Below are 14,445 nucleotides of genomic sequence, written 5' to 3' on the forward strand. Positions count from 1 at the left end.
TTTTAATTCGCTCAGCTTCGTTTCGGTTCGGATGGCCTCGAGTGAAACGGCAGGGATTATCAACTTTCTGTTAAACTTCGTAAATGGTTTATACCAGGATTCTATATTAATATTATCTCAGTAAATAAGACAAGCTTAAGAGTTATGAAGATGGTCTGAAAATTGAATTTGAATACAAATTTCAATACCATTCAAACAGAATTGGATATTTTCATCATGCCTTTCAACTAGGGCTGTGGAGTCGTTAAAAAAAACACGACTCCGACTCCGACTCCGATTCCGATTTTCACCAATAACACGACTCCACTCCGACTCCGACTCCGACTCAAAAAAGTTTAATTTTATCAGGTATTTTTGGTGTTCTTCTACACGTTTTATATGCATACGCTATACACATTCATTATTACGCATTTAAAATTTCATAATTTAAAAAAATGCATTTTATATAAAAAATGGTCGGGGTCGCTCATTTTTCACGACTCCGACTCCGACTCCAACTCCGGCCAAAACACCACGACTCCACGACTCCAACTCCGACTCCGACTCCGACTCCACAGCCCTGCTTTCAACATAAATTGTGAAGCAGTAAGGCCGGATTTTCAGCTTCAATTAATTGAATTACAATCTAACAATCATCTCAAGCAGTTGGTCTCTCAATGTTCCAAAAGTAGAGTTTTACAAATCATTATCAAAAGCAAGTTTCTCACGCCCAGAAAATCAGTGCCATGTTTGCTTCATCTTATATATGTGAACAAGTGTTTTCTACCATGAACCGTAGTAAGAATCCTATTAGAAATAGACTGACGGATGATCATTTAGCATCAGTAATACGTTGCAGTTTGAACAGCAATATAAGGAACTTTTAAAAATGCTGTTGCACTTTCATTCATCCCATTAATATTTGTATATTATTTTTTAAATTTTAGAATAAATAATATTTTCCAGCTAATTTTTTTCTTTTGTTTTTTGGCCCGCTCCCAAAAAAGTTTGCTCAACACTGGACTAGAACATGGAGATAACGTATTTATAATTTAAAGAGAATTTAATATAACATATGAATAAATACTCGAGTAACATTTTAATTAATACTTCTCGATCTTTAGGCTTGGAGGACCTGAACAGGGAAGCAGTGGCGTAGCTATGGTCGGGCGAGGGTGGCGGGCCGCCCCGGGCGGCACTTGCTTGGGGGCGGCATATTTGCGATGGGATCGTCTAGTGTGGTACTTAACCCTAAATGCACTAAAATATATATTCACGAATAGCAAGAGCTTAACAATAAAAAAATAATTATTTTGAGAAATGCTGATTTTATGACCATGTAAAAATGTATAAGGGGGGGGCAATTTTAAGGATCGCCCAGGCACCACATACCCTCGCTACGCCACTGCAGGGAAGATATTAACAAATTAATAAATTATCAAATAGAATTAGATGATAAAGAGGTAACAGAAAATTTTTACAAATATTGATGTAAGTTTTAATAATGATAATTTTAACGTTAAAAATTATAATTTGGAAAATCTTAATCAAAAACTACATTTAGCAAAAGAGCTGAAAATTCATTTTATTAATTTTGATCACTAAACCGAACATTCTGCAAAATTTAAAAACCAATTTCAAAAAAGAACGTCAGATTACAAATGGTCAATCTGAAACATAAGTCAAGATAATAATAGAACAGAAGGCGATGAAGATATTATACCAGCTTAAAAAAATCGTGTCGTTGGAACTTGATTTTGGATGACGGCGAGAGTGATTGTTGATTGATTCATACTTGTTATTTTTTTCTGAATTATTTGTTCTTCCAATTGTATATATATATATTTTTCTTTGTACAATAAATAAATCTTTTTATTTTATTCATATGTTTAATATATTTTTCTTCGTAAATAAATCTCTGTTTAAAAATAAAGTAATTTTAATACAGTCCTTACAAAAATATTTCAGTTAAAAATATGACTGAAAAATGTAAATATAAGTTGTTGAGTTTAACTCCCCTGCGATGCAATATGCATACGTAAGCTAACATTGTCCGCCTACGGCGCCTCTCGCTCACTCGCGTGTTAAGTGACGAGAATGAGTGAGAGATAAGATGTATAAAGATAAGGGTGAACAAATTTAGGATATACGAATACGGGAATGCATACGGGACATTTTCGACAGTAAGATCTTTTCATATTTTATAATAAAACGGCACATTTTTGAGAGCAAATATAATTTAAAATTGTATAATGAAACAAGATCAGCTGTCGCAACAATCTTGATTATCGAAAACCCATTTCTTAATTTTTTCTTTAAGTGGCACAAATAACACACGCCGTGCTATAAATAACATAAAACATTACCCATATGCTCATAAAAAGACATACTTGCTTTCTTGCTATCTTGAAGTGTTTAAAAACCATAACAAGAATACTTTTCAATGACGCGACAAAACTTTAGCCATGCCTTCATTCAATAAAAAATGAATAGGTTTAGTTTTCATATTTAGATCGTGTCAATATGTTAAGTAAATCGTTTTAATACACTAATTACAATAATGTATTTTTTAAATAAAACTAATTATAATTCTAAATCCTAATTTCACACTGATGGCCTTATAGTATTCTTTAAAATATATGAAAACTTCTCAATGAGCATTATCTGATTTTTTAACCAATCGAATGGTACAGGCACTCGCAGTTAGCGTTCGTCTAATACAGGCACTCGCAGTTGGTGGACACACTATATTATAATGCGTCCATCTCTAATTTCTTTATTCAAAAAACGAAGCCAAAGACAACGTATAGTAGAATTAATATCACATAACTAATACTTAATATTGCAAAATCTTTTATTGAACCTGTTTTCTTTAATTAAATTATAAAAAACAAGACAATACCTCCCACAGACATCATCCCTGCGCCAGCTTCTCCACCGTCGCTCGGAGAAAACATCTCGCCATTTATCGTCTGTCCGTAAAACCGAAATACTACTATCCTGAATGATTTAAAAATATTTATTGAAATAAAATTTTCTCAGATATATTATGAATATAGTTTTTACCGACAATTAATTAAATATGGAACATTTAACGGTCCCAACGACCTTACTCTAAGCAGTGAGACATACTGTCCCGTAAATATGGACGTCTGGTCACCCATATAAGAGCATGCTCTCCTCTCTCACTCGCACCGGTTACTTTATGTATGAGCGAGCTAAAGGGAGGATATATCACCACACGCGCCTGCTTCGTACGTACGTATTGCAAAAATTGTATGAGTATAGTCCCCCAACTACACGCATCGTGAAATTTACGGTGTTATTGGGGGTCTATTGTATTAAAAATAAAATATATATTATTGATCAAATTAAAGATTTATAACTTTTGAGAGATACAGTCACGAGACGAATTAAAAAATTAAGTGAAGATATAATAAGTCAACTCAAAGAGGATATAATTATATGCGTAACTGTTTCCATACAATTTGATAAATCTGATGTGATACTGCACAATTATTAATATTTATCCGTATGGTATTTAAAGATTTTTCAGTAAAAGAGTAACTCAACAAATATAATTAAAAATGTAGTAATTTAAGGCGAGATTCAATAACTTTGAAAAGATTGAAAATATCACACTATTTTTTTACAAATTCCTTTCAGAAAGATATCAACATCGAAGAAATCGCCAGTAAAACCTTTACAATATGTTAAGCAAATCAAAATGAACTAGAATTGGAAACAATAAATCTTAAGAATGATTTATGTATATTTAAAATCCAAAGATTGTATTTGGAAATGCCCCTAATAAAAATACCTAATCCTCACAAATGTGGAACGAAAATTAATGTCATGTTTTGGTTTCACATACTTTGCTTAATCCGCATTTTCTGACATTATAAAATCAGATATACGAAATTCTTTAAGTTGTGATCCTCTTGACCAATCTTAACGATTATCTCTTTCATCGTATAATCCCGACTTTTAAATATTGCTAAATTTGGGCAGTGTCAACAATCTAATTAATAATATTGTACCAAATGTAGTATTTACTATGTTCCTATTTTTAGTTATTTATATTATAGTCCAGTCAAATAAGGGTTTAACCTCGGAATGAAAGATAACAAGCTGAAATTTTGCACAGACCTTTGTTTTGGCGTTCTAAAGATAGGGTAAAAAGTCTCATAGGATATCGTGTCTGCTAATCAAGATATCAAAGGTCAAAGGTCATAAAAATCGTTTTTTTGCAAATATCTCGCCTCCTTTGCATCGCATGTCATTAGATGTTTCACAAAACTTATAGAAAATAAAATTTTCTACAAGTTTCTTTTAATTTATTTCTTCGTATGGTTAATGGTTTTCGAGATATAGCGCGGGGAGTGGGAAGCACGCATCCGTTTGTAGGAAAGCGCTATGTAAACTACGGAGCCAGAGTTACCTGCACATTCTTCCACAGTTTCATAGGAAACATCGCAAATTGTTATCTGCTGAATGAACCCATCTAAAGCATTATAGCTTTCAATCTCCATATCTTCAAAAATCATCATCGATAATGCAAAAAGTAATAGCGTATGGTCTCTGATACTTCTTGCAAAAGCGTGACCATCCAACATTTTGTCGACAGAATTCGAAGCATAAATTGTATTGAGAGCTTCCTTGATTCCGCATCCATTCATTATATACCCTATGCATCCAATAAAAGACATAAGCATATGAAAGCATCCTAGTTTCACAACTACTCTGGACAAGTCTGAGTTAGCATCTGAAGCTGCTACGATTTCACGTGCTTTTATGTACAACGGCTGATCAAAAGTTATTAAGCATGTTATTTGTTCATGTTTCTTGGCAGTGTTTATAGCACACTGTAATGTGATGTAAATTGTGTCCATATTACTCGCAGGATGATGAATAAAAGTAAGAAACAGAATCCGAGAAGTTACAAAGTTCTCATTGTTTTTTGTAAGTTGTTCAATAAATCCATTCCACCCTGGCAACGGTGAGATATTTTTCCCCTTTCCATACATCCACAACAAATCAACTATATTAAATATTTGTTCGGTTGGTTCTTCTACATCATTAAAATTTTGAACTTGAATCTCTTGCTCAATCCGGGTACGACATGATTTTCATACACTAGAAGGGGTATATGTGATAGTGCTGCTAACTCCTTTGCACTTGGTTTTGTTGTAAATTTCTTTATGCGGTCATCGGATATAACTTCAGATTTTGGAGTTATTATTTTTATCATTCCCATTATATGAACAGTATTATAGCCATCAAGAGTATAAGAATTTTTCTGCACTATCCGCTGCATACTGTACTAAGGCACTTGACTCTGATGGTTGATTACGAGGCTGTGGGTGATAAACAGCTGAAATATAACATTTTACAGTATCACTATATGAAGCGAAAAAACCTAAACTTGACAAAACATCCAAAAGTATTTTTGGATGTTTGGCAGTTATTAATAGGCCTATCTGTATTTATTCTATGAAGAAATACAGATAGGCCTATTATTAACTGCGAAGAAAAGGACCGCTTTCGTATGGAAGTCATTATATCATGACTTATAGCTGTGTATTTCGTTGTAAATGCCCCGTCTTTCCTTTTCTGTTCTCTATAATAACTTCTTGCAGAAAATGTAATAAAGTTTTCGGAATTTCTTCGTTAATATTTTACTCGGGGGCGGATAGGACTTGGTCTCAACAACAGAAGATCGAATATCTTCTCTAATAATCGCCGCAGCAGCTTCCACTACGCGCAAGTGTTCTTCTTCCGAAGTGCCTTTTTTATTTTCATACCAAGCTATGGATAAAATTTAAGCTTGAGCATCGCGAAAAGAAAAAATAGGGAATGATCCAATCTTCGTTGTAATTATAATATCAGTTAAATATTTTTCTCTTAATTTGGAAATGATCTTATCATCTTGCCGAGACCACTTTTTTCACGATTGCTTACTTTTTCAAAGCTTATACCAAGTTAAGCAGGTAGAAATACTCGCTGGATTCTATAAACGGATCTACGCCTCCCACTCTTCGCGCTATATCTCAAAAACGGTTAATGATACAAAACAAATATTTTAACCAAACTTGTAGAAAATGTTATGCTTTTTAAGTTTTGTAAAGCAACTAATGACGTGCGACGCATAAAACGCGAGATATTTGCAAAAAAACAAATTTTGTGACCTTTGAACTTTGATATCTTGATTAGCAGACACGATATTTTATGAGACTTTTCACCCTGTCCTTAGAACATCAAAATGAAAGTCTGTGCAAAATTTCAGCTTGTTATCTTTCATTCCGAGATTTAGCCTTTATTTCGCCTTATTTGACTGGACTATTATGTTTCTAATGATTATATTTTAAATTGTATTTTTTTCATCTAAGATGTTTAATAAAGATTATATATTTTTAAACTTGAAGATTTTTTATAGAAAGAAGTAGATCGCAACTATAAAAAGGTTTGGTTGGTTTGGTGCCGTTGAATCATTTTATAATTGAATTATAAAAATAACGGTTTATGATAAATAGCGATAATTGAGATAATTATATTTGATTTAATTATTAAAAAATATACTATATGCGGGTTATATTGTTGTTAAACATCCCCTCCTTTTGAACAGTCGGTCATTTATTGATTCACTAGAGATTTTTGCGATAACGTCTCCCATATGTGTCAAAAAATCTGATAACGGTTGACAAACGCGCGTGCACACAATCTCTAATTTACAATTCCAAATCTGGGTAACAGTGGTGTTTATTTTAACAGAATTTTGACAGGACTCACACGGGAGATAAAAACAAACTGTAAATTAAGTAGTAAGTGACCGAAACTTTTGAAATTCGATACGTTTTATAAGCTATCTACCTATATTTTTTTAGAAAGGTCCAAAAACTGATCGATCGTTTGCGTTAACATCTGCTTCGATCCACTTCGTGGTCACTAATTTTGTTTTCGGTATTGAGCGCTAGAAGGGATTTCGAACAACCGAAACACCTGGATAATCCGTTTTGAAAAAAAACAAGGGTCCGTAATGGGATGCAGTTGGACGCGTTGAGCAAAAGCGTTGAGCGTTGATTTGAGCAAAAACAGATGCCCTCATCTGTTTTCTATGCGATCGATGCAAAGATTATGTAATGTGATGTATTTTGTTAATATTATATATAACAATAATGAAAATAATAAATACAACTAAGAGGACAAGGGAATAATCCAAGGAACTGGAACTTCAAAATGAAATGTTCTATCTTGTGGGAGATAAGATAGAAGACATTAATTTATCAAGACAATTCCTGTGACATGAGCGACTGTCTTTGTGGCATATATCAAGAGAGCTTAGTATTATATAATATCTCAAATTTGTATTATTTTTTAAAGTTTTCTTATGAAATATTGCTACTTGCTAATTTTATAAGAAGAGGTAATACATTTAATAATTTTGTTAAATCTATTCCCTCGCATGTGGTTTTATCTAATCCATTATTATGATAATCTGCAAAAATATTCCGTATTTTAATAGTGATATTACTGGCCCTAAATCAGGGGTATTAAAAATTAAATTATAATAAGATTTCAAAATGTTTCATTATTTCTTAACGTGGCTTCTACATTATATCTAAATAATATTGGTGATATGAAAAGACAAAATACACGGATCGTTTCGTTTTAATAAGTATGTCACACATGATTGGAAAATATAAAAACGCCATCATCTCGTAAACTATTATTGCTACAAAAAATACCAAATTAAAGCTTATTTCATCCAAAATATTTACAGATTTTATTTGGATTAGATATTTAAATTTAGATAAATGGAAGATAGTTAGATTTTTTATATTTCTTCAAAACATATAAATTCAAATGTTGAACCCGCGGTTTGTCTGGGGTTTAATGACGCTATTTATATACATTTAATGCGCCCCGATCGATCATGCGGGCCCTTTCCCTTTCGAATTGAAGAATTGCCGCAATTAAATTAGAGCTAGGGTGAAAGACCGGTGAGCTTTTAGGTTATTGTGTTATATGCTTTTTATTAACTCGTCGAGAATCGCGGCATTGTTGAGACGTAAATAAAAAAAACTGGATTATCTAAATTTCTAATGGATGACGTTATTAAATTAGCGTGGAAGATGCATCGGTGGTGTTATATTATAGTCATATAAATGAAGAAAAAATGGTTAAATTTCTGGTTATTCATCAAAAGAAGGCATTTAAAAAAAGATAGCTTTTATAGATAAAAAATCGTGTCATACGTATGAATAACATACATACCTCAAATAACTATTAACGAAATAATCGGATCGAATTTAAGATCACAATTTGACGAATAGTATTGAACTGATCACAATAATTAAAATTTGAGGACCAGCAAAGGAAGATAAGAAACGACGTGAAAAAATATCTAGTTTCCTTTTCAAGGAATTGTTTTATATGAGTAAAACAATTAATTTAAAAAAATAATTCATACGCATTAAGGGATCATAATAATTTAAACCCCCTTTTATATATACATTAAATCTGATTTTTTATCTCTTGTATTACTTCAAACATAATTACTGGCAAATTCGCTGAAAATGGCTTAGTGAGTGTTGAAAAACTATTGAAAACATCTTTGGACTACAAAGGGTTAGCATATACTATGTGTCCTGTATTATCATTTAATGAACACGTATTGATTGTCGAATAATGAAATTGAATTCCTTGTGATATAAAATATTGAAAAAAGATTTTACATACATATACATTTTTATGAAGGAATGCCATTATGACATGGATGGTATGCTGGGTAATGATTTTATAGATTCGCGTTAACGTGAGTTTATGAAAAAGTGCTTTTTCACTTTATCCAACCTTAATATTTGTGCCACCTGCCCAACGTTTAACAATAAATTTACACTTCTAAGACTTGAATATAGTGGATTAACGCCACAAGAATAGCGGCGAAAACAACTGTATGGTATTGAAGCAACCGTTACTAAGAGACTTAAAAAATTATAAAATTCTTAAATCAATCCATAAATCAGGCATAACATTGTTAATATTTATAAAATTTATTTATTTATCTAAGTGCCAATTATTTTGATTTCTTAATACAAATCATCACTGTTTATGTTGCAATAATCTCCACCATTAAGTATTAATTATAAATAAGATTATTTATTATAGTAATATTTGTTAAATCGAACAAAAATTCTCATAAAAATGCTGTTTATAGCAAATAAAATTTATAGGAATCAATGAAATTATGGAAATAAACACATTTTCACTTATAAATGTGCTAATCGGAATTGCACTCTGATGTCTTAATAACCAACCGCATTCCGGTAGCAGTATTGATGCACTATATTGACATTTTTATGAAAGTAAATATGCTGCAACTGGCGTCGTCTCTTGAATTGAAAAATGGGATTTATTGTCTTTTTTTATTTTATTTATATAGAGTTTCAAAATATTCAGTTTCTTTAACGAATTTAATTTTTCTCTTATGCGACTCACAGATTGTAGTATGTATGTAACAAAACAAGTCAAAACATTTGATATTTTTTATTACTTTTAATTAAAAAGATCCGTCAGTCGGTCGAATGTTTAGACGACTTTTGCGCGTGCGCTAAATTACTTAATTATATGCGCACTCGTAAACGTGTCCAAGCACGGCGCTGGCCTGTCACTAATCTACCATGTAAGAACTTAAAATGCCTGTTAAATGCGAACAATAATTTATGGTAAAGTAGTATTCGATTCAGGTAATGTTTTATATGTAATGATAATAGTTTTGATACTTGTTAAGAATATCGGCGCCAAAACCAGAAACTAACGGTTATGAAGATTTTCTCTGCGTTTGACCCTAACGGCTACAAAAGCGACCAACAACCTTTTGCTACATAAATAGGTTTAAAAGTTTAAACTGGTTAATCTTCTTTTGTCGCTCTCACCTAATCTGTGTGAATTCTAAAATGTATGTATTTATGTAGAAAACGTCGCTGGCCACTTTCGTAGTCGTTAGGGCCAAATGCAGCGGAAAGTGCATAACCATTGGTTTCTGAGCGTGGCGCTGACATTCTCATAGTTTTTACCTGGGGCGCTAAATAAGCAAGTTATATAACATGATAAAATAATCGATTTTCGAGTGGAAAGGGTTAAAAAAACTGAAATTGTTTTTGAATATTGCTAACGAAGCATTTGGTCGTCGACGCCGACAGCGGCGCCACCGTCGCGCGGAGTAGGGGAAGGGGAGCAGACTCGAGTGTCGTCGGCGGATTCACTCGTCGCGTTCGGCGCGAGTCAGTCGTCGTTTGCGCACGGTCGCGCGTGCGCGCGTTCGTACGGTATCGGGAAACTTCAAGCTGGAGACTTTGTCGCGGTTACCGCCGCCGGCGCTGCTGCTGCGATGGCAGCGGGGCGCCAAGGCCGTTCGCTGCGTCGCGGTCGGCGAGTCGGCCCTGCCCCTGCGCAGGCAGCTCTTCACCGACGACGAGAACGACGCGAACGATGCGCCTCCGAATCCTCGGACTCCTTCGTTCGAACCCGAATTGGAGCTACAGCGTCACTGCGAATTGAGCTCGCGCAAGTGGGACTTCGACTTTGCCGCGGATCGCCCCGTGCCCGGCAGCAAACGGTTCGCGTGGGCGCGGATAAGACGGAGCCCCGACAGGGCCCCCGCGAGGCGCAGGCTCACCGAGCGCCTTATATCTCATCGTTTACGCCAGAGTCGCATCACTGGTGAGTGACATTTACGTAAATCCGCTTTGCGCATGCGCGTCTTTCGAACTCGCGCATGCGCGCCGTTGACGACGCCATCGCGTCACGCGATCGTACGCTATGTTGTTATTTTGACGATCTGCGTTCCCTTTGGGCGCGGTCTTTCATTTTAACAATTTTACGTCACTAAAATGTCGAAAGCTAATAGACGATTGAAAAACACTAGTACTGCGAAATAGAAAGTTGAAATTCGGCGCTTGCACAAACCGCTCGTTGAATTTAGAACACGAAATTATATATTTTTATCGTGTCGTAATTTGAAAAGATCATTTGTACTAGTGTTTGTTTCCTATTTTGAAAAATTTAACCAATAATTCAAATAAATTATGTATAGATTATAAAAAATCAACCTATATCGTTTTGCTTTAATCATCACAATATTGTGGTTATCCATTTTGGACTAGGAAAACCTAATCTGTGATGATTGATCGTAATTATAATTATTTATTAATCACTAATAAAGTCACAAAGGTTCATATGAGATTCGAACCCAAGTCTTTCTGGTATTAGCTAAATTATTCTAAAGCGGATCTAAAAACAGTAAATCGATGGTTGATAGAATCAAAATCCACATTGCCAAGCATACTAATAAAATCTGGTAAAATTAACTTACCTGAGAATAATTCAACGTGGAGCATATTAAAATTGTCACAGACCTTCAATTATCAAATAACCACTCGCTCCATCGAAAAATTTCTCATTCACCGTTAAAAAGATGTAAGCTATTTTTCAAATACTATAAATAATCTTTTTCCTATCTACGATTAGAAAAAAATTATATATTCATTATATGTAATAAATAAAAATCTACATCGAGCAGTTGAGAAAGTACAAGATTAAATTATTATAAATTTACTAATGTTTTCCGTATAATGAAAAAAACTCACTCGACTAATTCGCTGATTTTTTTATCTCATAGATTAAAAAATTTTCCCCACTCTTTATCTTAAAAGTAAATTAAATATTAAAAAATAACTACTGATTTATAAATATTTGGTAACGTCAAGTTAACAGAAAAGATATTAATTTGTTGGATAAAAATATATTATCTATAGTGTTAAAAGTGTAACTAATCTTGAACTTCAGATAGAGTAAGTAGTTCATCAACATGGTTTCCACAAAAGTTTTGAAAGGGTTCCTCGTTTATGGGACAGACTACATGTTTTTTAAATAAAACAAATATCCACGACTGTCGATAACTGAAAACTGTTCTTAATGATTATGTTAAAAAATTTAATTTTATCAAATCAGGACCATTAAATTCAAGAATTTTCACCTTATTGTATGAAAATATGGTTAGTTCACATAATACATCTAAATCTTAATTTAGGATTCCTTAAAGAATATTTTAAACTAGAAGGTTTCCTAAGGCTGTGGAAGGTTGAAGACCCCTGTTCTATTTAATGGGAAAATATAAAGTCGTAATATTTTTTTTCATACAGTATATACAAAAACAATAAGCTTTAGTTTTTGCGGGTAGATAGTACAGACCCGTCGTTACACGTCAGAAGGTCAATGAGGTTGATCTACCCGTCCCGTAGATTACCGCATCAGCAAACATAGAATAGCTAGGTACTACCTGACCCGTCGGTTAAGTGTTACCGAACGCACGAGCTAATTAAATCTAAAAAATATTGGAGGAATGAAAATATAATTTATCGCATATTATTCTAAAACGATTTGTTTATATTTGAATTTGCGACACAAAAAACAATTATTTTATCTAATTATTTCCTTGTATGAAACTGATTGCTGAGTGATTTTTATACGAAACTATATTTCTACAATTAAAATGATTATCAATATGACAGCTAGATAGTCGGGCTAAGTAATAACAAGATAAAAAAAAACGTTCTCCGAATCTTATCGCCTTTATTACTTGTAAATTTATAAATTGAATGCAGGAAATACGTTAATTAAATCAGGTACATTTTAACCTTTTAAAAGTGGCGGGTAGTCGGGCAAGTTATGCAAATGTGACACATTTCAACCCTCATTTATAATAATACATAAGATTGCTCGTTGCTTTCTGCTTCACATCCGCTTTAAAAAATCACACAAAGTTAACTGACTTCTAATTATACACAGTGCACATGCTCAAGGGTTTTTGTGCGTAATTAATTTTAGCATTATGAATAATGAATGAGTTAACGGACAGTAACTTATTTCTATGACTTAATTAAACCTCGTAAAATATATTTAATTTTTGTAATATGTACACTACATGTCAAAAAGTTTATTGTATCTTTTGATTTTAATGATTTTTATTATTACAGTTATGTCGAAATATAATCAAAAGCAAACAACTTGGATAAATCAGACAATAAAACATTTGTGCTTTTATTGGATTTTATTGTAATTTAATTTAATATCATTAGGATAAAGCTTTCGAGTAGTAAGAGTTTAGTTGCCATTTAGTGATATATTTGCCCTTCTATTTTCCGCAAATGATTATATGTCATTAAAAGCACAATATTTAAATTCAAAATGGAACATATTGAATCGTGTCAGTTTATTATATACTAGTTTGTGTATACACAAACTATGGATTTCAAATGCTATTTTCAAATAAACTAGTTTGATTATACACTTCCCAAAACGTGCTCGTACGTAATATAATGAAATAGAAGATTCGCGGATTAGACGTAACATATGTTACAGACATTCATGGGGATTTCAATGTTCTGACAAACGCTGGAATATGAGTCATGAGTTGCGATAAAACCAAGCCTCGAATATGAGCAGAAGCATTGTAGCTATTCATGAATCCACCAAATGGAAATTTACCTGTTTATCATTAATTATATTTTAGCCCTCCGCATGACTGTTTTATTCTCATAATAATCAAACCCCCTCGGATTCCCAAATGTTTTATAAAATTAAATGAATCTCATACTATATATTACTAGTCACATTTTTACAAATAATCATTTAAAATATGATATTGCATTACGAATGTGCGAATCAAACACAATCCGACATTTTTGAGTATGAGCCACTATAAAAGACGGAGTCTGGTTAAATGTTTAAATAACGTGTTTTGTTTTTGTTCAATGCCATATACATATGAACTTAACCTTTAGTAGTCCAAAGGCATGTATGTCATGTCCAATATATTTTATATTTTATGAAGCCATTTTAAATGACTTGATAATAAACTTTACAATATTTTATTTCATTAGTTACTCACGAGATATTTTTATCAATATAATAACGGTAAAAAGATGTAGTAATTCCTAAACATTTTACCTGGCGTTGTTGGCGTTGTGAAATCACTGACATTCGTCGTAAAATCTGTTAAACCATCGATGGTTTTTGAAAACAATTTTTTGAGCAGCCACTCAAAACATAGACGTGTAAATTGTTATTCATGGCTCTCAAACTAAAACATAATGTTTTTATATTTACGTACATATTTTCTTTAGATGAATTAAATTTTTGCAATATATTGTTCACGCTGAAGGATATTATATATAAAACGTGATTCAATTTCAGTTTTCGATCTTTTTTTAAAAATAAATCAATTTAAATATATCTTTGGATTTTTTTTATAATTAGAATATTTTATGTACATCATTGATTATGAAAAATAATATTAATTAAATGGCCGCCTCTGGACCTTTTGTAGCAGCTAACTCTTTCGATGTAATTTTCAATGACTTTTTCGTACATTTTGCATAATATTGGTGGCCAGTTGCCCCCCCC

General features: G+C 32.8%; 1 protein-coding gene across 1 annotated transcript in view; it reads left to right on the forward strand.

The window, feature by feature from the left end:
• Nucleotides 1–8,746: 8,746 nt before the first annotated feature.
• dap (cyclin-dependent kinase inhibitor dacapo) overlaps nucleotides 8,747–14,445 on the forward strand; it is a 38,836-nt gene continuing 33,137 nt past the window's right edge. The window contains exons 1-2 of the mRNA XM_088182820.1: nucleotides 8,747–8,758; nucleotides 10,206–10,701. Of these exons, the coding sequence (XP_088038946.1) occupies nucleotides 8,747–8,758; nucleotides 10,206–10,701 (508 nt within the window). The remainder of the gene's footprint in view (nucleotides 8,759–10,205; nucleotides 10,702–14,445) is intronic.

This window comes from Plectrocnemia conspersa, unplaced genomic scaffold (assembly GCF_051122295.1).
Source record: "Plectrocnemia conspersa isolate PC_06_02 unplaced genomic scaffold, ASM5112229v1 ptg000003l, whole genome shotgun sequence".
Lineage (NCBI taxonomy): Eukaryota > Metazoa > Arthropoda > Insecta > Trichoptera > Polycentropodidae > Plectrocnemia > Plectrocnemia conspersa.